Source organism: Microplitis mediator, chromosome 2 (genome assembly GCF_029852145.1).
Source record: "Microplitis mediator isolate UGA2020A chromosome 2, iyMicMedi2.1, whole genome shotgun sequence".
In the NCBI taxonomy this organism is placed as follows: domain Eukaryota; kingdom Metazoa; phylum Arthropoda; class Insecta; order Hymenoptera; family Braconidae; genus Microplitis; species Microplitis mediator.
The window spans coordinates 12,695,562-12,720,356 of record NC_079970.1 but is presented as its reverse complement, the minus strand read 5'-3'; the positions used below and the strand labels follow the sequence as shown (position 1 = coordinate 12,720,356).

General features: G+C 31.9%; 2 protein-coding genes across 6 annotated transcripts in view; both read right to left on the bottom strand.

The window, feature by feature from the left end:
* Window positions 1-24,795, bottom strand: part of LOC130664099 (collagen alpha-1(XVIII) chain-like) — an 826,723-nt gene that overhangs the window by 738,849 nt on the left and 63,079 nt on the right. The window lies entirely within an intron of this gene.
* Window positions 9,722-10,668, bottom strand: LOC130664102 (uncharacterized). Its single transcript, XM_057463866.1, has one exon. It carries the CDS (start codon window positions 10,649-10,651, stop codon window positions 9,854-9,856), a length of 798 nt encoding a protein of 265 aa, XP_057319849.1. The 5' UTR covers window positions 10,652-10,668; the 3' UTR covers window positions 9,722-9,853.

Here is a 24,795-nt window from a genome sequence, read left to right as displayed (position 1 = left end):
GATTGCATACTGGAATAAATACCAGGATATATACTAGAATATGTACTGTAATATATACAAAAATATATGCAAGTATATATGCTAGCATACATACTTGCATATATACTAAAATATACACTAGTATATATGCTAGCATATATACTAGTATATATATATGAATATATGCCAGCATATATGATCACTGCATATATCTGCTCATATATCTTGGGGCGAATCTAAGTATATTCTGCATATATCTTTTTGTATATGACTTCATATATGCTGGAATATATCTCTGGCATATATCTGTGCATATACATTTTTTGCGTGGGGGTAGTATGAATTTAAATCTTGCTAAATATATTTAAACGAGTGTAAAATGTATATATTTTTTTTTTTTCCATTATTATTTAAAAAAAAGAGACTGGAAATTGTATTTGTTTTCTTCATTAATAAATTATCTTTCAAGTAGTATGAATTTAAATCTTGTTAAATATATTTGAACGAGTGTAAAATGTTTTCTACGTGAGTGAATCAGCTCGGATCGAGAAAGTCCTAGTAGAATACATCTCATTGCTTCGCAAATGAGTTGTGCAAAAGTATTATTAAGTAAGTCATAAATGATAATCCAATCAACAATAAGAAAATAGTCTACAAATTATAAGCCATGAGGTAAGTTGGTAAGTCTTAACATAAGTTGCTGATTTTGAATACGTGCGGGTCGTTGCTTTGCAAGAACCCCAGCCCACTGCTCTGTTCGAGTAGTAATGGCTGCTGGTAAAAATCGCGAAGACTAAAAGCGATTTGTCTCATACACTTATCCAAAAAAGTAAAGGAACAAGAAAATTTTATAAATTTTTTAGTGATTTTTGGAATTAAAAAAGCAAATTGAAGCTTGAAATCCCTAGTTCAAAGATCTTCCAGCAAAATATTTTTTCGAGCCACGGTTTTTGCGGAATCATAAGAAAAAGGTCGAGACAAAATTTTTCTAAATTTTTTGGTTTTGTTTTTTAGGTCTACGGGGCTGGGAAAAATCTTTTCAAAAAAACGAATTCATGTCTCGTTTAGGAAATTTATTCAGCTACAATTTGTTTTTTTTTGTTTTTCTGTACGACAATTTGCTGCTGAGATATCAGCCTTCAAATGAAAAAGGATCCTTTTGTCTTTGATTATTCATATCTCAGCAAGTAATGGTCACACAGTAATTTAAGGGGCAGTTTAATAAACTTGAATAAATTCCCTACAAGCTCCATTTTCGACTTTCTCAAAAAAAAATTTTTTTTCATCCTTGACATCCATTTGAAAAACCCACAAAAAATGGCCATTTTCTGGTTTTTTTAGTCAACTCATCGCTACTCTGCACATATTGATAAAAAAAATAATAATGCCAGGTAATTTTACAGCTTAATGTACCCCCAAAAACCCTGGAAATTTTCAGATTGATCCATTGAACCGTTTGTCCAAACCGATTGCTCAAAGTTTTACAAAACAATTAAAGGAACAAGTTTTGTTCCTTAGTTGTGTAATCATTACTAAAATGAAAAAATTAATTTTTTTTTTTATTTTCTTTCATTTTTGCGGTAGTTATTCGGTACATTAAGGTAAAGAGGAAAAAAAAAACTTTTCCAAAAAAACGAGCCCAAACAAGAATTTTTTTACATTTTTTTTTTTACGTTTTATTCGTGGGGTTATTTTTTTTTTCGAATAACTAACGAATTTTTTTGAATAACTAACGCAAAAATGAAAGAAAATAAAAAAAAAAATTAATTTTTTCATTTTAGTAATGATCTCTCTAGTTTAGGTGCATTTTTATCAAAATTTTTTAAGAGCTCCGGTTATTGCTAAAACATGACAAATACAGGGAGAAAAAAAATTTGTAAATTTTTTTTTGTTCGAAGAGTCTACAGACCGTAAAAAAATTTTTTCAACTAAACCAATGCATAAGTCGTTTAGCAAATTCATTGAGCTTCAATTTGGCTTTTTTTCAACCTCGTAAGACGATTAGTCGCAGAGATATCAGCCTTTAAAAAAAAATGATTTTTTTGGCTTTGATCATCAATATTTCGGGAACCAATGGTCACTCAGTAAATTTAAGGTAGGCGTTCAAAACTTGAATAAATTTCCTACATGACCCTTTTATCATTTTTTGAAAAAAAAAAAAATTTTATTTTTAACATCCATAAGAAGTATGTACAAACAATGACTTTTTTTGATTTTTTAGTAAATCAGCCGCTACTCTGTAAATATCGATGAAAAGACTACTGTTACCAAGTAATTTTTTAGCTTAATGTACCCCCATTAACTCTGTAAATTTTCAAATTGATCGATCGAACCGTTTTTTAGGAATGATCGATCAAAGTTTTGCTAAACAATTGAACGAACAAGTTTCGTTCTTTTAATTGTGTAATCATAATCAAAATGAAAAAATAATTTTTTGTTGACTTTTCTTAAATTTTTGCGTTAGTTACTCAGCAAATGCAAGGAAAGGACAAAAACGAAATTTCCAAAAAATGTCAAAAATAAATCAAAGAAAAAGAATTAAAACATGTTTTATTATGTTCGAAATTTTTTTTACCTTATTTGAAAATTTTTTTTTTGTCATTTCCTTGCATTTGCTGAGTAACTAACACGAAAATTTAAGAAAAGTCGAAATAAAATTATTTTTTCATTTTGATTATAATTACACAATTTAAGAAACGAAACTTGTTCCTTCAATTGGATAGCAAGACTTTGATCGATCATTCTCAAAAAACGGTTCGATTGATCAATTTGAAAATTTACAGAGTTATTCGGGGTACATTAAGCTAAAAAATTACCTGGCAGCAGTAGTCTTTTCATCGATATTTACAGATTAGCGGCTGATTTACTGAGAAACCAAAAAAATTCATTTTTTAGTACTTACTTCCAATAGATATTAAAGATAAAAAAATTTTTTTTTTCAAAAAATGATAAAAGGGTCTCGTAGGAAATTTATTCAAGTTTTGAACGCCTACCTTAAATTTACTGTGTGACCATTGGTTCCCGAAATATTGATGATCGAAGCCAAAAAAATCATTTTTTTTTAAGGCTGATATCTCTGTGACTAATCGTCTTACGAGGTTAAAAAAAAGCCAAATTGAAGCTCAATGAATTTGCTAAACGACTTATGCATTGGTTTAGTTGAAAAAATTTTTCTACGGTCTGTGGACTTCGAAAAAAAAAAAAAATTTAGACATTTTTTGTCTCCCGTTATTTCTCATGTTCCAGCAATAGCTGAAGCTCTTAAAAAATTTTGATAAAAATGCACCGAAACTAGAGATTCCAAGCTATGAAATGCTTTTTAAGATCTCGATACGATTATTTTTCACAAAGTTACAGCTTCCAAAGATCACTAGAAAATTTATAAAATATTTCTGTTTCTTTAATTTTTTGCGTTAGTGCATAAATGCTTCGATCTCAGTCATAAGTCATTAAAATCCTTATTTTAATCACTTACATTGATTTTAACCTGATCACATTGATATTTAGAACATAATCGTGAATAAAAATCCTAAGAACACTTGTTTAGTAAGTATTTTTGATGTCTTGATTTTTCAAATTCAAAATAAAATGTACCGTTTTCGTATTCGAAAACACCATTATAATCAGAGGTTCGATCAAGTTAAGAATATGCTCCTCGAGCTTGAAAACCCTTGTCGAAAAAATCTGATAAAATCCAATAAAAAAAATTTCCTATCAGAATCTAATGTGGTTTTGAATCAGCAGTCATCGGTATGTACTAGTGATAGCTCTTTATTTATACTACTATCATGTAATAAAACATGTAGAATTGAATCAGAAAATGCCCGTTACTAATTTTCACCGCCAATAAAAAAAAAATCTATTGAAAACTTCCGAATAATTCCGATTGAATGTTAGTCAGAAATTTCCGATTGACTTTTAATCAGTTTCAATGGGATTTAATCGGAAACTTCCGAATGATTCCGATTGAAAGCTAATCAGAAATTTCCGATTGACTTTCAATCGAATTTAATCGGATACATCCGGAAGGTTTCGATTGTAAATTAATCGGAAATTATCCACTCCCGGGAAAAAAAAATTATTATATAGCTTTATATATTATCCCTGGTTACCAAAAACAATTCAAATCAATTCGAACATTGGAACTTGGGATGAGTGAATAGAAATCATTCGAATTGGATCAAAATTGAAGAATCGAATAATTTAAAATCTACATTGAATCTATATTAACAATTAGATTGCATGTCATGAAGTAGTATAGGATATACTATATTATCATCAAACATAGCACTTTTCACTCTATCAAAGAACAAAGGAGTGCTTCTGTCAGAATTGCTTCCAAGTTTGAAATATAATACATCTGAATTACGTTTTTTACCAGGGACAGTACAAGTGGTAGGCGCGATCTAGTGGCGAGCACCGAACTTCTGTTATCGCCTAGCACCAGTGAATTTCCTCTCCTATATATATATATCTTTTCTCGTAAGAAATTTTTCTCTTGGTTCAAGCAACTTTTTTTTTTTATTAGTTGAAGTATACGAAAATCCTTGCGTTAAACACCCACATGGAAAAAATTTATTTAAAAAATATAATTTAAAATACAAAAAATCAATTTTAGAATTTATAAAAAATCAATCAGAAAACTATTTCTTAAAGAGCTTGACATTGAAACTAAAATAACTAGAAAAAATGGAGGTTTTTGAAAAACTTCATTTGTAATGATTTTAAGAAATAAAATTACCTACAAAAAAGTTTCTATGAGATTTTCTAATAAGACTGATAGTTTCGCCGGAAAAGTAAAAAGATCTCAAAATTTACTATAAATTTGACTTTCAGCTCAAATAACTTTCGAACAGTTAGATTTATCAAAAAATGATGTGACTTTTTTTTGTAGAGCGTTCAATTTCCTACAAAAATATCTATCGTGCATAAAAATCTGTTGATTAGCTTGTAATCTAGAAAATTCTAAAGAATAAAAATTTTTTTTTCCGTGTTATTTAAATAGAAAATATAAAAAAGATTGACGCAAACCGTAGTATTATTACTAAGAGCTTGGATTGGTACCGAAATTGTTATATTTAGGTATACTTTCAGTTTTTGGATACCATAAAAAAAAAAATTTTCTTATTTTAGCCAACCTAATATATATATGTCGGAGATAAAATAATAATTGGATTTTTCCTGAGACTTGGGAAAGTCCCAACTATATTGAGTTCGTTTTTAGACAATCAAAACTTAGTAAAAATATTTTACAATTTAATCCACTTAAGATTTCGTTAGTTTTCATATTTACGTTTATGACGGTAGACTTAAGTCGAAGGAGCCCGTCTGAGCATCCAACGTAGACACGATCGAGAGATAGCAATATTTTCGGTATAATGAGTTTTCAAACATATGGAAGTAATTGTACGAGTTTGTAAAAATTACCTCAGATATAGTTTTGGTCGATTCGGGGACTCAAGAATATTGGGTACAGAGAGTTAGTTCTAATTGAGCAAAGGAACGGACGACATTGCTATCCGACCGATCGTGTATTCGTTTCGATTTTAACTTTACCGCCGCGCAAATTTCACCACAGTAACTAGAATATTGTCAATAGTTGTTATTCTCTACTAAACTAATCGCTTGTAATAATTTGTGTATTTAATATTGTGTAATATTTGATATTTTTTGTAATCTTTAATATTTTCTTGGATACTTTGATATTGTGTAGTTGTCCGATACTGATATTATTGCTTGTAATCTTATTGTTTAGTGTATACGATATTTGTGAGTAGTAATTACCTGTGTGTGTTCGTTAATTTTTTTAATAAATAAGATGAGTGGCAAAGATAACAACGTAGACCCGAGTCTCATTAATACCTCAACTGGTAATTCGACATATATAAATTGTTATTGATGTTTCCTTTGATTTTCGTGATAGTTTTAAATTTAATCAAAACAGTTTTTTAGAAAAAGATTTTAAATTTTTGTATATAAATAAATTTTTTTATATAGCTACAAAGAATCCGATGGAGACTCCGAGCACAATATCACAAAAACTATATAAGTACGCGGAGGAATTAATCAGCAATATCTCAATAGTATTTTATTTGATACGTCTCTTGTCGTTACGAATTCAGAATTTAGTAGCTAGCAATTCTGACGGTTTGATAACAAGAAAAGACAAGATTTTATAATCATTTACCGATTGTAATTTTACAACGTTGCATTTGAATTCTTAACTACCAGTTCTTTATCTAAAGGAATTTGTAAAATTTTTTTATAAAATTAAATCAGAATTTCTTAACAGAGCTTGCAAAAATGTGATTAAAGTTTACGAGAGTTCATACAAAAATGTATGTGTATACTTTTTCTCTTAAAAAAATTTTTCAAATAACTATGAGTAATACTAGCTTCGAATATAACATTCACAGTTATGATAACCGACTGGAAAATAAAGAAATTTTCATTATCGGTTCGTGAGAATAATTAAATTAAAATACTAGCAGTTTTCTGAGTATCGATAATTTTAAACTTATAAATCAATAAAATTTTCGTACATTATCATCCAAATAGCTTTGACATTAATGACGAAAAACTCAAAAATATAATGTATTCGTTCTAAAATAATAGTTACCAATTAGTATACAAATGAACTGTCGATTTCGCATTTCTTATGCTCAAAATCTACACTGGTCACAGAAATTAAGGGATAGAAAAAAAATCCGAAATTTTTAGGTGATTTTCAACATGCTGTAACTCAATGAAAAATGGTCGTATAAAAAAACCAAAAAAAGCAAATTGTAGCCTCAAGTTTCTAGTTTTCAGATCTGGACCTCAAAATTTTTTATCATGTACAATTCCGGAGTAATCATAAGAAAACCAACGAAAAAAAAATTTTCAAAATTTTTGCTGGTCTTTCAATACCTCTATGGGCGACAATAAATTTTTTTGAATAATCCGACTGTCTGACTTTTCTCGGAAATTTTATGCCCTTTAATTTAGTGGCCTTAAAAAGTCTCTACGACGATTTGGCGCCGAGTTATCATTGATCAAAGCAAAAAAGTCCATTTTGGCTTTGATAATCAATAACTCCAGATGTATTGGTCGTACAGAAAATGGAAGCAGGGTTTTGAAAACTGGAAAACATTCTCTATAAGGCAAAATTAGTGGCATTTGATCGAAAAGTTTTTTTTAAAGCAATATTGTTTGGTAAAAAACAGGTCAAAATTCACAAATTTAAGGATATTCGGAAATCTTGCTATAACTTTGGATATAACGGATGAACAAAGGATATCTTCGACTTTTTTTCAACCTCAAAGTGTCCTGAAAAAACCCTGGAAATTTCAAATCGCTGCGATTTTTCTTTCTTAGTGCCCCGAAGCTTTAAATTTATCGATTTTGTTAAAAATCACCATAATTGGTAGTTTCTCGGTTTTTGTTCATTTTTCGATTTGAAAATGGTTTTTTTACCGATAATCTTCATTTCTTTGATCAAAAAGATCGATTATCGAAAAAAATTGAAAAAAAAAAAATTTTGAAAAAAATTTTTTTTTTCAAAATTTTTTTTTTGTTGTATCTGCAATGATTTATCTGGTGCGTTCGGAATGGTAATTTGGAGCCCGAGCAGAGCTAACAAAATGCTCGATCTGCTCTACCGACCGAACGATTGAGAGTAGGCTGAGTTTTTTTTTTTACCGGGAAAAACGAAATAAACACCGTAACCTACGAAAGAAGTGCGTTCTTTGTGTCAAATATTTGTGAATACTGATGACGGGAGTGAAATTTAATAAATTTTATTTTTTGGTTAAAACTTGAGAGTTTAAAGTGTTTACTTTTTATGTTAAGTAAAAAAATGATTAATTATGGCATTCCTCGCATCGATGATAGCTAGTGTCGTTGGTGGTGCCGAATTTATTATTTTCTATAACGATGATGCGGATGAAAAAAATGAGAAATTAGTGAAAGTCGTTGGGTATGCTAAGAATATTGTGCCTAGATATTCAGATAAACAATTTCAGCATCATTTTCGTATGACACCTGAGACATTCGAAAGTTTTCTTCAAAAGTTACATTCAATAATTCCTCACGATTTTCGGAGTGGTCACACTGAACTGCCATTGGAAGAACAAGCTATGATTTTGATCTGGTATCTCGGAAATTGTGAATCTTTTCGGTAATTTTTTTATAAAATACTATGTTTATGTTTATTTATTTATACTTAATTTTATCTATTTGCGTTCAAATAAATTTTTTTGGTTATTTTTTTGTTCAATCATAGATCAGTCGCGGACAGATTCGATATTAGTAAGTCAACTTGCTGGGAAGTTTTGTATCGAACTTGTAACAGAGTTCTTCAAATGAATCAGCATCACAATATTTTGTGTTGGCCATCTCAAACACGTGCACGAGAAATAATAGATGGATTTAGACGTATTAATAATTTTCCAGGTATTATAAAAATTAATTTGTTCTAATATTTTTTGGTAATTATACAAGTGATGTTCCACCTATTTTCACATATAAAAATCGAAAAATGAATCATTTGTAATTTTTCATTTTAAAATTGTTTTTCTTTGCAATAGATTGATGAATTAAAGTAGATCAATTATTAGAAACAAATATTTTCATCAAAAAACGTGATAGCTAAAATTTAAATAAATAATGATTTTTATGACTTGTAAACTTGGAAAAATCACTAAAATATTCACTTTTCATAAGTGGTCTATTCTTTTCATATTATTAATCTTTCATAATGAAGAAAAAAAAACCATTCATATCTTATTCACAACATTTTGCATGCAAAAAAAGATCGAGACCCACTTATGTATAATTACTATATTTTCAAATAAATATTAGAGTAATCATTAAAATCCGTTAATTTTATTCCAGGAATCATTGGAGCTATTGACGGTTCTCATATTCCTATTAAAAAACCAAACGGAAATGGTAATTCGTATATTAATCGCAAAAGTTTTGCTTCAGTTCTTCTACAAGGTGTATGTGACCACAACAAACTATTCATTGATGTGTATGCTGGACAGCCTGGTTCTATTCACGATGCTACATTATTTAGAAAATCTGATTTATATGAAAGGATTCAGCGTAATGAAGTGAATTTTCCTGATAACAGTCACATGATTGGTGATTTAGCTTATCCTTTAAGCTCTTATCTTTTGGTGGGATTCAAGAACACTCGTATTTTAACTCAGCAAGAGATAAACTATAATTATAAATTATCCACGCAAAGGGTAGTAATTGAAAACGCTTTTGCATTGCTAAAGGGAAGATTTCATCGATTATTAATGGTGGAGACAGTTCGGCTAGATTTAATAGCATTATTAATAGTAACGGCGTGTATTTTACATAATATTTGTATACTATCAACTGATATACTTGATATTGATGTAAATTCAGAATTAGAAGAAGAAGAAGGATTACAATTGAATAATAATGGAGATGATGATTATGTTACTGAAAACGAAGTAAGTCTCAGGGGAATCCGTAAACGGAATGCCATCGTTGAGATATCATAAATGGTCATTTATTCATAATTATGAGAATTTTTCTATAATTATATTGATTTTCAATTTTTGTCAGTTCACTTAATTGATAATAGGACAAAAATTTCTGACGTGAAAAAAAAAATGTTGAATAAAATTAAAATTTATTGAAATCGTATGTTAATTTTTATTAACTACAAAATATGTATATACTTTAAGTAATTTAATGATACATTGAATATTTTATTCCTACCTTGTTTAGCTAAGTATGAAAATTGAAAAACAGATATAATTAAAGTTAAATAAGCACAAATTATACTTAAGAATAGTTGTAATTAAAATTAAGCCATGTAATTCTTATGAAAGAATGAACGATAAAATATACAACATCAATCAGAACTTGATGAAGATGAGCTACTTGTACGTCTTCTTCTTTTATTATCAGATTTTTTCCCAATAGCATGAATAAGTCCAGCAAAGAGATCATTGTACTTGTCCATACGTTCCAGTTTTTCTTGATGATGCCGTTCGGTAGGGGTTATGCTTTTTCTTCTTTTCATTGAGAATGAAGATTCATAATCCTTATCATTGCTGTCATCAAAAGATTCATGGTCTGTCTTATAAGAGCAACTGGCTCCTTCGTCTGAAGTTGAATTAGTATTCTTATTGATAACTAGACCTCGTTTATTGCTACATATTGCAACTGGTTCAATTTCAGGTTTCATAAACATAATTGCATTAACTTTATCATATAGATCCCATTTTTTTCGACTTTGCCCAGATGTAGAATTGATCCGCTTAATCTCTTTGTATTTTCTTACAACACTTTTCCATTTAGTTTCACATTGCTGTGCAGTTATTTTACTCTGATATTGATTATTAATTTTCTCAGAAATTTTTTGCCAGACGTGTTTCTTTTTAAAAGACTCTAAATCTTTTTGGTATTTTTCTACAAGTTCAACAAAAGTTTCTGTGATATTTGGTGGCCAAAGCTTACGTTCAAGCTTTGGTTCATCACTATGTTTCATTTTTTTTTCTACATGTATAATTTTATCAGCATTCGAATCACTGCTACTGTCAGCTAAATCGTGTGAAACATCTTCAATAACCACCTCTGTATCTTCGTCGTTATATTCAAGAACTATGGAGTCTCGACTATTTAAAGGCTCATCAATAGGTTCAATCATATCATCAATAACGTAAGTTATTATGTTTTTTAAAGCACAAGATGCATCTATAAAAGTAAAAGTTTTTAAATAAATTATTATTAATTTTAAAAACATTTTATATTAGTCATAGAAAATCTTTTAATGATAATATAGGTTATGTCAACTTACTTTCTTCACCATGATCTTCTTTGCAATGTTTTATTAATAAATCTAACGACACATCACTTTTTTGACAAGTATTGCAGACGAAAAATTCATCTCCGTTTTTCATTATTAAACTTATTAATCAAGAAATTATGAATTTATAAAATATTAGTTAATAACTATTCCAATCAAATTATTTTCACTTTAAAACACGGAAACGCAGAATAAGGATGAGCTGCTCAAATTTTTTCTCTTTTAAAATTTCGCTCGCACTGTAACTGCATCTGCTTCAAATGTCAACTTAACAAACATACCCTTTGGGAAACTCTAATGCCGGCGGTAAAAAAAATTTTAGGAATTTTTTTTGACAATGATAAATCTTTTTTTTTTTTTTTTTTTATTGATTTTATTTATAAGTCGCTTTGTGACAACTAGGTCATCAGCGACTACAAGTAAATAAAGAGTTACAATAGAGAATACAAAGAAACATTTTTGAGAAAAGATATAACTTTTTTACATCCATTGTAGTCCATGAAGATTCCTGTGGGGTCGTTAGGCAGGCCAGCTCGTATTCTATCTTGTTGGTATCCATTGCACTCGATCATAAGGTGTTTAACGGAAAATGGGCTATTACACTTTCTGCACACGGTACGAGGTTTTTTTGAAATAAGGTGAGAATGGCTGAGGTGCGTGTGGCCGATTCGGATTCTTGTTATTACCCGCTGCTTCCACCTACTCAGTATTGGGACTGCTTCTGAGATATTTTTCCTGAAGTCGTGGAGTTTACTTGGTGATTGCAACCAGATTGTGTTCCAGTGGTTATTAATCGCATTGCGAATCAGTTTTTTAGATTCTGGAAGTGTTAGGGGTGAATTCGGTGGGCATTCCTCGGAGGTCGCGGCCTTGGCCGCCCCATCCGCGAGTTCGTTTCCCGGGATTCCAATGTGTGCTGGGATCCAAACAAAGCTAACTTGTTTTTGTAGAGATTCGAGACGATCCAGAGTTCGGTGGATGATTTGGACAATAGGATTTGTAGTAAACTGGTTTTTAATGGCTATTAGGCAAGACATTGAGTCGGAGAAGACGGTGCTCTTAACAGTATCTTGACGCTCTAAGATTATTTCGAGAGTATGCAAAATCGCCTTGGCCTCACAGGTAAAGATAGAGTTGCTGTCGCTTACTCGTTTCGTCGCTAATAGGCCAGAGTTGTTAACTACCGCATATCCCGCTTTTCCATCTATGACAGAGCCATCGGTGTAGTATTTGACGCATGGTGTAAATTTGTCACGAAGCTCACAGAAGAGTAATCGCAAGGTTTCTGGAGTTGTCGTGTGGCGATCAAGGTCGTTTAATTCTGTATTCACGGAGATACGTAAGGAATGCCACGGTGGATAATAACCTAGGGATCGTTTATAAACAGTCGGTAGAATAATCCCGAGCTCTTCAGAGTATTGAGATATCCGAATTCTGAGTGGTTGCGGTGAAGTACCTTGGAGGTATCGATTGGGATCAGCGCCCGTGTAGATACAGTGAAATGCAGGATTGTTAGGAGTTGTGGATATTGAGAGGGCATACTTGAGGCATAGTTCTTTCCTCCTGATAGATAGAGGGAGTTCTCTAGCTTCGGCCAGAAGGCTGTAGGTTGGGCTTGTTCTGAAGGCTCCAAGGCAGATGCGGCATGCTGAGTTAGTGACGACTTGGAGAGTGTTCAAAAGCGCATGACTCGCTGAGTCGTATAGTATGGCACCATAGTCCAGCTTCGATCTGATGAGACTTCGGTATATCCTTAATAAGGCTTCAGCGCTACTTCCCCATTTCTTTCCTGCTAAGACCTTCAAAATGTGCAGTCGATTTTGACACTCATTCTTTAGAGTTTCAATATGAGTCTTCCATGTGAGTTTACGGTCGATCGTGAGTCCGAGACATTTAATAACATTTTGTTTTTGAAGAGGTTGATCATTCAGGTAGAGTTTGAGGTTTTTTTTTTGTGCCTTGTTTTGGTTCCCGATTATCATATACTCCGATTTAGTAGCTGAAAAGGTAAGGCCGCATCCGTCAGCCCAAGCTTGTAGATCGTTCAGAGTTTTTTGTATGATGTGGAAGGTGAACTCGATGTTTTGTCCCCAGCACGTTATCGAAAGGTCATCGACAAACAGACGCCCTCGTAGCGGGGATTGTACAATTCGCAGGGCATGGTTTATTGTAACAGTGAAGAGGATGACGCTGAGTACTGAACCTTGTGGCAATCCGTTGATGGACATTAGGCTGGAAAAGGTTCCATTAATCCTTACTTTCATGCAACGGTCAGTCAGGAAGTTGATGACATAGGCTATGAGATTGCCCGAGAATCCTAATGAGATCATAATCTCAATAACCTTATGGATCGATGTTCTTTCGTACGCTTTCTCTATATCTAAGGTCACCATGAGGAGGTGAGCGTGGTCTGCGAGAGCCTCACAAATATCGGCTTCGAGACTGACTAAGAAGTCAGTGGTAGATCTGAAGTTACGCGAACCATACTGGTGGGGTGCAAGTACCTCCTCTTTTTCGAGTCTCCATCTGATACGCCGGCAAATCATTTTTTCCCATAATTTACAAAGATTGCAAGTAAGTGAAATCGGTCTATAGTTGGATGTTTTCGTCCGATCCTTATTTGGCTTAAGGATTGGGATAACCGTAGCTTCTCTCCATTGATCGGGGAAGGAGTGGGACTGCCAAAGATAATTATAGATTGACAATAGATACTCAAGGTATGAGCGAGGGAGATTCTTAATCAGCGTATTTGGTAGGCCATCCCGTCCAGGGCTGGAGTTGCGACACTTGGAGATAGCTTGCATTAGCTCGTCGAAAGTGAAGGGGTTGTTAATATGGTCTAGGTTACACGTTGATTCCATATCTACAGGATGCGACTTAGGCGAGGTGCAGGACTCACTTCCTATGGGGTTAGGTCTTCTTGAATTTGAGGCGAATGCTTCTGCCAGAATGTTGGCTGTTTCCTGGGGGTTCTCAACTATCTTACCATTAGGATTCGCGATGGTCGGTGTGTGAAGAGGAGAACATTTACCGGAAATGCGTCTGATTTTATTCCATACAACTGCTGGAGGTGTTTGCTCATTGATTGTGGAGGTAAAATTGTTCCAGCAATCTATTTTACTTGATTTAACGGTGCGCCGAGCAACAGCTCGACATTTTTTAAATGCAACCATGTTTTCTACACTAGGATTCTTTTTGTATTTACGGAATGATTTTTTAGAGTCTTTGATTGCACCTTGACAGTCAGTGTTCCACCATGGGACAGATTTTCGTCGTATTAACCCTGACGATTTGGGGATAGAATCGTTGGCTGCTGTAGTTATGACTTCAATGAACGGTGCAATGATCTCATTAGCTGTCATGTTAACGAAAGACGAAGGCTCAGGAAGGGACTGTTTTTCCTCGTTAAGAATGTTGTGGAACAAATTCCAGTTAGCATTCTTTATTAACCATTTTTGGGGGAAGCACGATGCTTCGTTGATTGTCCTATGGAGGTCGATTTCGATCGGGTAATGGTCACTGCTGAAATTGTCTTCACGGGCAGTCCATTCAAGGTCGCTAGCTATAGAAGATGAAGCAAAGGTGAGATCAATGGAAGTTTGTCTGGCTGATTTAACGTCGAAGTGTGTGCTTGACCCATTATTGAGGAGGATAACCTCATCGAGCTCGTTGTACCAGGTTTCTATGGTTTTACCTCGGCCATCTGTATTATCAGATCCCCATAACGAGTTGTGACCATTAAAATCTCCGCAAATGATAAATGGCGTGGGCAGCTGGTTAACGAGGTCACGAAGCTCGTTCTTATTCAGTGTTCTACTATTCGGGAGGTATATGTTGCAAATAGTAAGGGGGTGAGCGGTTCGAACATACACGGCCGTAGCTTCTAGCGGGGTGTTGAGATGAAGCGGTTCCATGATCCACTTTTCCTTAACGTAGATTGCAACGCCTCCACTGGCTTTCGTTGAGGTATTTCGATTTTTATATACCGCCTGGTATCCGTGGATAGTAGCACAGAAGTTTCCTTTAAAGTTAGTTTCTTGTAAGCAGATGCAGTCACAATTAGGTTCCTTTATCAGAAGTTCCAGGAACTCTTTTTTCGCAAAGAAGCCATTGATATTCCACTGCAAGATATGCATTATTGGTAGATTGTGTTAAGAGTGATGGAAAGGTTAAACTATCGGTGTTTGTGCCGAAATTATACTGATCCTTGAGAATCTGTCGGAGCAAGGCCCACTGTCGACTCCTCCAGGTTCATAAGCTCGTCATTGGAGGCATACGAGCTTTGTGAAGAAGTTTCGTCCATGACATTTCCTTCGATTCTGTTGATAACACGGGTGAAGCGATGCTTTTGTTTTCGATTCTCGAGGAAGTCATATAGCTTTCTCAGCATCACAACAGTGTCGGCTGCCTTGAAATTGTGCTTTGATAAGAGACCCTCGATAATTTTTATTTTAGGTGCGTCCTCTAGGAAAGCAACTAGCTGGGTATACGTGTAAGGAAAATCTGGTGGAGAGTTCAGCATAGCCATCCTTATTGATGAAGGCAGAGATAAGGTATTCGAATTTGTTTTGACTTTTTTTGCTTGTCTTATTTGTTCCACAATTTTAGGTTTTGCGAATAGCAGATCTAGGGTCGGCACAGACGCTTGCGAAGATCCGACTGATCCGCTCGATCTTGGTCGTTTAGTGGGAGGATTTGCTTTGTCATTTTCCTCACCTGGAATTGTGGTGCTATCTGTCTCACTACGGGTTGGAGCTATTGGTGGCAGAGAGGGAAAAATAGGCTTCTGGGTGACATTAGTTTTAGGGGGAGAGTGGGGGTCCGTAGTCTCTTTGGTTTTATTTGCGTCAATTTGGGGGTTTGAATTTGCTGTACAGGCTTTCGCCAGGTGCCCCTCCTTTTTACAATTAAAACACAGCATTGTGTCGAGAGTGGGATAGATGTAGTAAGACGTGTCATCATAGTCTATTTTCCATAGTGGGGGAATGTTGATGGATTCTTCGGGTTTGATAAATACTTGCCGTCTAAAGCTTAAGATGTGTTGGTATCCAGGAATGTTTAATCCAGCACGAAGTGTCGAAATATTTGAGACAGGATTAATTTTGGATTCTTTTAGCTTGGAAATGATGATGTCATTGGGGATTATTGGTGGGACATTAGACAGAATTAACCTTTTGTTGCGAGAGATTAGAGGCCGAATATAGATATTAGTGTCTCTCAACTTTACCGTTTTATGGTTTTCGATAAGGTTGTCAGCAACTTCCTTTGTCGATAAGTAGATACAGACTCGGTTATTTGCGATCCTTGAGAGATGTCGGATGTTTTCTGGTCCAATTTTGCTTCCAACTGCGACTGCATATTCGTGGATTTGTACACCGTCGATTGAGTCCAAGATGATGGCATGTTCTTTAGAAGGAAGGTTTTCGGTTAAGAGGGCTCGGGTGTAACTTCCAGGGTGAGACATTGTGACGGTTAATAAATCTCTTGGTACAGAGACTCACCGCGTAGTAGAAATAAATTTATAACAAAAGCGCGGGAGGCACGGTTTATTCGACACTTGTAACAGTAATGATTGTCCACGAACACTTGCACACTAATAGCAGCACAACACACTCGTAAAACGGAGCACTTAGAAACACGTCTGCTCAGTACGGACGTTGACTGGCGAATGAATAATAAATCATTGCAGATACAACAAAAAAAAAAATTTTGAAAAAAAAAATTTTTGAAAAAAAAAAATTTTTTTAAAAAAAAATTTTTTTCAAAATTTTTTTTTTTCAATTTTTTTCAATAATCGATCTTTTTGATCAAAGAAATGAAGATTGTCGGTAAAAAAACCATTTTCAAATCGAAAAAATGAACAAAAACCGAGAAACTACCAATTATGGTGATTTTTAACAAAATCGATAAACTTGAAGCTTCGGGGCACTAAGAAAGAAAAATCGCAGCGATTTGAAATTTCCAGGGTTTTTTCAGGACACTTTGAGGTTGAAAAAAAGTCGAAGATATCCTTTGTTCATCCGTTATATCCAAAGTTATAGCAAGATTTCCGAATATCCTTAAATTTGTGAATTTTGACCTGTTTTTTACCAAACAATATTGCTTTAAAAAAAATTTTTCTATCAAATGCCACTAATTTTGCCTTATAGAGAATGTTTTCCAGTTTTCAAAACCCTGCTTCCATTTTCTGTACGACCAATACATCCGGAGTTATTGATTATCAAAGCCAAAATGGACTTTTTTGCTTGATCAATGATAACTCGGCGCCAAATCGTCGTAGAGACTTTTTAAGGCCACCAAATTAAAGGGCATAAAATTTCCGAGAAAAGTCAGACGGATTATTCAAAAAAATTTATTGTCGCCCATAGAGGTATTGAAAGACCAGCAAAAATTTTGAAAATTTTTTTTTCGTTGGTTTTCTTATGATTACTCCGGAACCGTACATGATAAAAAATTTTGAGGTCCAGATCTGAAAACTAGAAACTTGAGGCTACAATTTGCTTTTTTTAGTTTTTTTATACGACCATTTTTCATTGAGTTACAGCATGTTGTAAATCACCTAAGAATTTCGGATTTTTTTTCTATCCCTTAATTTCTGTGACCAGTGTATGTCAGGAGTTATCTAGTTAAATCTGAAGAGTGTTATTATCAGGCTTGCATCATGCAATCTAGTAGAAATTATAGTAATAATATGTCAAAAGTATGGACTGATACATTCCTTGTTGAAATAATCCTATAAATTCCAATAAGAATCAAGTGTACACGGAAAGAAAATTATGGAAACTGTTTTCATAATTTTGTGAAATTTTTTCCTATATCATCATAGGAATTACAACCATAAATTATGGGAGCAGTTCCTATAATTATAGGAATGTTTCCCATAATTATAGGAATATCTCCTATAATTATAGGAATGATACCCATAACGTTATGGGAATGGTTCCTCTAATTATAGGCATGGTTCCTATAATTCATAGGAATACTTTCAATAATATTATGGGAATCATTCCTATAATATATAGGAACTATTCTTATAAGTTATAGGAATCATTCCCATAAATTATGGGAACCATTCCCATAACATTATAGGAACTATTCCTATAATGGTATGGGAACTATTCCCATAATATTATAGGAATAGTTCCCATAATGGTATAGGAATAGTTCCTATACCATTATGGTAATGGTTCCCATACTATCATGAAAATACTAATTTAAAGAAAAGTGTGGCAATCACTTTTACAATACACAGAAATTCGATTAAGTATAGAAACAAAAGTTCAAACATTGAAAAAAAAAATCCATATTTAGCAAAAATATTAAAATTTTTAACAAAAAAATTTTTTTTAACAAATTTAGCGTCGAAGAAGCTTCATTTGGATCTCTTCATATTATTCGGGAAATTTCTACACTGTTTTGCAAAAAAAAAAAATTTTATGATATTATTGGAGTGGTTCCCATAACATAATGGGAATAGTTCCCATAATATTATAGGAATAGTTCCCACACCATTATGGGAATAGTTCCCATAATATTATGGGAATGGTTCCCATATTGGTATAGGATCTATTCCCATACCATTATGGGAATGATTCCCATAATAGTATGGGAATTATTCTCATACTATTATGGGAACTGTTCCCATAAATTATAGGAACGATTCCTATAATAGTATAGAAACTATTCCCATACCATTATGGGAACCATTCCCATAATGCATAGCAAAACTTCCCATAATTTCCTTTCCGTGTAGTGGGACCTAATGGGCTTTTGTCGCTGCAAATCCATACACATACTAGGGTGATTCGATTTGAACGACTATTTTTTTTTCACTCCCACTTAAAACATTGTTATAGACATTGAAAAGAAAATTCCCTGCCCTTAATTTTAGTTTCAGCCCTTAATTTTAAGTACTTTATATTTGATTTTGAAGTTTTCCCATTTAAAATACACAGGAAAGTCGGGTTTTTTTTTTAATTCTCTATAACTCAGCCGCATTTCAAGTTATTGGTTCGCCGTTTGCGGCATTTTTTAGGGAATTTGATACTTTTGAAAAGTCCCGTTAATAGTTTTACTCGGACTCTAATTGTTTTTTCTGTATTGGTTCTGAAAATAATTTTTTTAATATTAGTTTGGGTTTTCAGTTGATATTAACTAAATAACGAAATTTAAAGAAAAAGTGCAGATGACGATTTTTCAGGAAATTTTATTCGCTACAAAAAAGGTTCTTTTAGTTACGTGGCTCAAGTTTTTCGTTCGCGTGATATAGGGATTTTAGTAATTTTGGAAATAAAATATTTGTCACTGCAATCAATCTCACTTAGTTTTCAATTTTTTCGAGATTTAATATACTAAAATATCATACGTTTGGTGCTTTTAAAAGTAATTACTAAGTGTTCAATCATTAACTTCGCTCGGTAACCTCTGAATTCATGTTACTTATTCTCGTGACATTTTTACAATCAACTAAGTGTTCAACCTAGACTCAAATTTATTATAAGCTCATTCAAATCAATTAAATTAAGTGATCATTATTGTTAGATCTCAATGGACTCAATTATTTATGCGTTTGACGCTATTATACATAGTTATCAAAGTGTTCAACTATTAACTTCGCTCGGCAACCTTTGAGTTCATGTTACTTATTATCATGACATTTTTTCAATCAAATTAGTGTTCAAGTAGACTCAAATTAATTCTCTCAATTTACTTCAATTAATACCTCGAGTTCAATTCTAGAATTTGTATTCAATTTATCAAGTATTCATGAGCTCAATGATTTAATTTTGTAACCCAGTGATATTATGTGATGTGACAAATAAAAATATTGTTATATTTTTTAATATGCGTATTTTTCCAACATCCCAACCACCAACCAGTCCTGGCATGTATTTAATTAATTATTATAACAACAGACGCCCGATGAAAAAAGATTTTATACAATTGTATCGAATTACATACCAATTATATATGGACTATATATAATTATATATAGACTATATATAATTGGATAGAAAAAATGGCCCGATCCAATTGAATACAATTTATATAGGAATTGTATACAATTCTATACAAATTGTATACAATTTCTATACAGTTGTATACAATTGGATCAGGCCATTTTTTGTATATAATTTTATACAATTGTATAAAATCTTTTTTTATCGGGCGTCAAGAATGACAGCTTTTTTAATTGAATCATCCTCATAAGTGACCTTGTACTTTTTGGATTTCTCAAAGAGAATCATTAATTTAGCTATCTGCAATGTTTTAATAATAGAAAAGCTCTGTCCAGTGGACTAAACTTCACCGCAGCAAACATAATTGATCCTTTACGATGAGAATCAACTTAATGAAAATCCTGTAATACAAATATAAGTTATAAGCATGTGAAATAAAATTCATAAGCTATACAAAAAATATGAATGGAAAAGAGTAATGAACGTGACTATAAGATGGAAATGTTACAAGTGTTAAGTAGCAACAAACAAATTCTTGATGGAGCCTAATGGATCCTAATGTTATAATTGGCGTTCCATACAGAATATCTTTAATTCTTGTTCATAAGTTATTAAAAGTTTTTATATCAATAATCAGAAATATTTTAACAAAAAAAGCATAGATTTTAACAGTGTAAAAAATAGAAATCCCGGGAAAAAATGTTTTTATAAAATTTTATAAAATTTTACAAAATTTTAGTACTAACATTTTATGAAATTTTATAAAATTTTATACTGAAAATGGCCTGGTAAAATTTTATCAAATTTTATAAAGTTTTATAAAATTTTATGAAGTTTTACAAGAATTTATAAAATTTTATGAAACTTTGTAAAATTTCATAAAATTTTACCAGGCCATTTTCAGTATAAAATTTTATAAAATTTTGTAAAATTTTATAAAATGATTTTTTTTTTCCGGGACGGGTCACCCATCCAATTTATGGCCACCCTCGATGCTGTTGAACTTTTGTTATTGAAGAATCGTTGTCTGCTACGCTCGTCTATTGGTCACTTGTAGCTTAGAAATATTCGTGGCTGTATTTATGATTACTCATGAATTCTTATCAGTCATATTTTATAGTATTAATTTATAATAATATATAAAAAAAAGATTTGAATAACTCAACTATCGATTGTTTAATGGACATAAAATTTTAAAATTAATTAAATTTATTGATTTTTAATGATTTATATTTTTGAATTAATGGCGAAACCTTTGAATTTTTCCTTGAGCAATGAAGAATTAATTTTAATTGATAGTTGACAAAATAAAAGTTTAAAAACATTAAATTCAAAATTATCACATTTTGTAATATATATATATATATATATATAAATATGTAAGAGAAAGGGGCGGCGGGGGTAGGCAAAACGAGGTACTTCTAAAATTTTATGAAAAAAAAATTTTTTTTTTAAATCTGTCATAACCATCCCAAAATTACTTTTGTAGATATAATTGAGCATTATTTTGAATTTTTTTTCGTTAAACTTTTTCAAGAATCGAGTACCGGTCGAAAAACGTTAAAGAATTTTGTATTATGATAAAAACTAATAAAAACTTTTTTATCTTCCTTTGCATCCAATAATTGTGTAAAATATATTTTTTTTTAATGTAAATAACTTACAAAAAATTTTAATAAAATCAAACTTATTCAATATTCAGAATTTGTTTTTTTCTACATTTTTCTGGGGGTACCCTGCATATATTTAGGTAATCAATTATATTTTTGATAATGTAATTTTCATATTTGTTTATCACCATATTTTGCCCGCAAAAATGAAATTTTTTTTTTATGGCCATTGAAAATTTTGTCTATTTACTTTGAATTTCTAACAATTTTTATAATCAATTGTAATAAACTTTATAAAATTGTGTGAAATTTTATCAAATTTTACAAAATGCTACCCCACACTAGATGCAATAGTGACATCAAATTCTCTAAAGTTTTATGAAATATTATAAAATTTTATATTATTTTATAAAAATTCATACAATTATATAAAATTTTATCTAATTATTACTCCCCTTTTGAGATCTTACTTTATAAAATTGAATAAATTTGTATAAGATTTTATAAGATTGCATATAATTTTATGAAATCGTATAAAACTTTATAAAATTTCATACAATTATATCAAATTTCATTTAATTATTACTTCCCTCACTAAGAAATTACTTTATAAAATTGTATAAGATTGTATAAAAATTTATATAATTTTAAGAAATTATATAAAAGTTTATATACAATTTTATAAAATCTTATAAAATTTCGTAAAATTATATAAAATTTCATCTAATTATTACTTTCTTTTTAAGATCTTGCCACATAAAATTTTATAAATATTTATAAAATTCTATGAAATTTGATAAAATTATATAAAATCATATGAAATTCTATAAAATTTCGCTGTACAGTCTTATAAAATTGTATAAAATTTGATATAATTTTATACAACTGTGTAAAACTTTATAAAATTTTATATAATTTTATACAATTTTATAAAATGTCATACAATTTTATAAAATTACATTCATCTATTACCTTCCTTACTCAGAGCTTACTTTATAAAATTTTATTGAATTTTATAAAATTTTATAAGATTTTATAAAATTGTATAAAATATTATAAAATTTTATAAAATTGTATGAATTTTTATAAAGTTTTGCTGTAAAATCTTATAAAATCTTACAAAATTTTATAAAATTGTATAAAATTTTACATTATTTTATAAAATTTTATAAAAACATTTTTTTCCGGGATCTTCAATTTCTACTGTAAAAAAAAAAATTTTTGATTTTCTAAGACACATACATAAATAAAAACTGATTTTTACAATTAATTATAGTTGACTATATAAACTAATAAATATGAGACAATTCGTCTAAAACAGTTCTATCAATTTTCTATAGACAATATTAATATAGTCATATTTTTAAAGCTTTGTTAATTATTAATACACTAGCAACAAAATATCAATTTTTTAATGGAACCTAGTGGATTCTAACGTTGTAATTGGCGACATTTTGAATCAAAAAACACTAAGAAAAATCAGTTTTTATTTTTTCAATAAAAAAATTAGGAATTCACATTTATTAGGAGATTTACGCAATTATGATGGATGTTTAAAATGGTATCAGGCGTTTTGAGCACCTGACAAAATATCCCCGACAAAATATCTCCGACAAATTATCTCCGGAAAAAATATGCCCATGAAGAGGAAGCAAAAATAGTGAAGAAAGCCAAAAAAACTGACACAAAACTGGGGATATTTTGACCAGAGATATTTTGTCGGGGATATTTTGTCAGGTGCTCAAAACGCATGGAACCGTTTGAAATTGATCGAGTTAAAAAAAATAGAGTTATGTTTTATAATTATAATTTTACTTACAGTTTTTTTACACCCCTCCGTAAATGTAAATTTTGACACGTATCTTTCCTTTATTACAATGGATTTTATTTCTTTAAACTAAATATGACAGACAATCACTTACTCACAGCACATCAAGTATATAAGACGCTCAGCAAACAACTCACTTATGTCGCGTGGCTGCGCCGCCTTCGTTTTGGCGGGCAAGTTTCAGCTTCTTTATTACTCATATGCCCGTTTCCCCTTCCATCTAGAGCGTCTACTTTCAATTCACCCGCTGTTCAAGACCACTGAAAATTATGATTAAGATCTCATTCGATTCGAAATGGCATCTATAAAAAATGTTAAAGTGGAAATTTGGGGCCGGCAGAAAATTGTAAAAGTTATAAGCAATTTAGTAAAAAAAATCTGGGCGTCGGTTGACCCTGCGGGCCAGCCCCAAAACTTCCCGCTGTTTTCGAGCTCAAGGAACTTGAAAACATTACTATGAATATATTTTCGAGCTCGAAAATGCTGTTACCTGGGATTATTTTTTATGAGCTATTCAAGCTCTACCAAGTTACGTTTTTTGCTGAAGTTTGAAAAGTAAAGAATCGAAAATTATTAATGAAGAAGCGGTTTTAAAAATTCTATTCTCGATTATGTTGCCTATTCAATCAAATTCAATCAAAGATCTATTCTCGATCTGAGAAATCGATAAAAAACAAAAAAAAAACAAAATTTTTTTTTTTCGTAATTCGCCAATATTTTCGAATCTACTTGCTCAAATTATCTGAAATTTTCAGGAAAGATGACGGCCAACAAGCTCTTTCGATTGCCACCTTAGCAATCTAAATCGGTTCATTAGTTAACAAATTATAAAGAGTTTACACACACACACACACACACATACATACATACATACATACATACATACATACATACATATACTCGGACATCATTCTGAAAATAGTCAGAATAGCTTCCCTTACTAAAAACGGATAGTGGCGCGTATACGCACGTCGATCAAATCAATAGCATGATCAATTAATTAATGTAACGTGGACCTAAGTCCGCTTCCGCCAACCGGAAGCCGAGGCCTCGCCCTTTTAGGCATACTCGCGTTGCGTAATCCCATCTCTTCCACCCAGACAACACTCTCAGTCGAAACCAAGAGTGGACATTTACCGGGGGTATAATCAAAAATCCCCATTGCGTGTGGTATCTAACCACAGCCACCACGAGTCCTACCTCACTCGGCCCCCCATTCCTTCCATCCCAGGAAATAAAGAGACTGTGACCGAAATGGGGCTTGGAACGGGGCCCCCATGGTACCAATTCCCTGTATTGGTTTACAGGCTGCAGATAAGTGGAGAGTTGCAGCATAACTCATTACCCTAAAAGGGTTTCTTCCACATTATCTCACTTGGATCGTAGGACGGCAACTAATAAAGATTGCACTCTACCGTCATCCCCAAGTGATTATCATTTGCTAACTATAGCTTGTGATAGTATTCTGTACGGGCTTGTATACCTTAGAAGTTTAAGACAGTCAAAAGGGTAGGTCTCACCCGCGCAAAGGTACCTATTGGCTTCCTGCAACCACGGAGTTGCCACATGTAACAAGGTGCAAAACAA

Excerpts from the sequence above, each read along its gene's own strand:
- LOC130664102 (XM_057463866.1), bottom strand. The coding sequence starts at position 10,651 with ATGATTGAACCTATTGATGAGCCTTTAAATAGTCGAGACTCCATAGTT.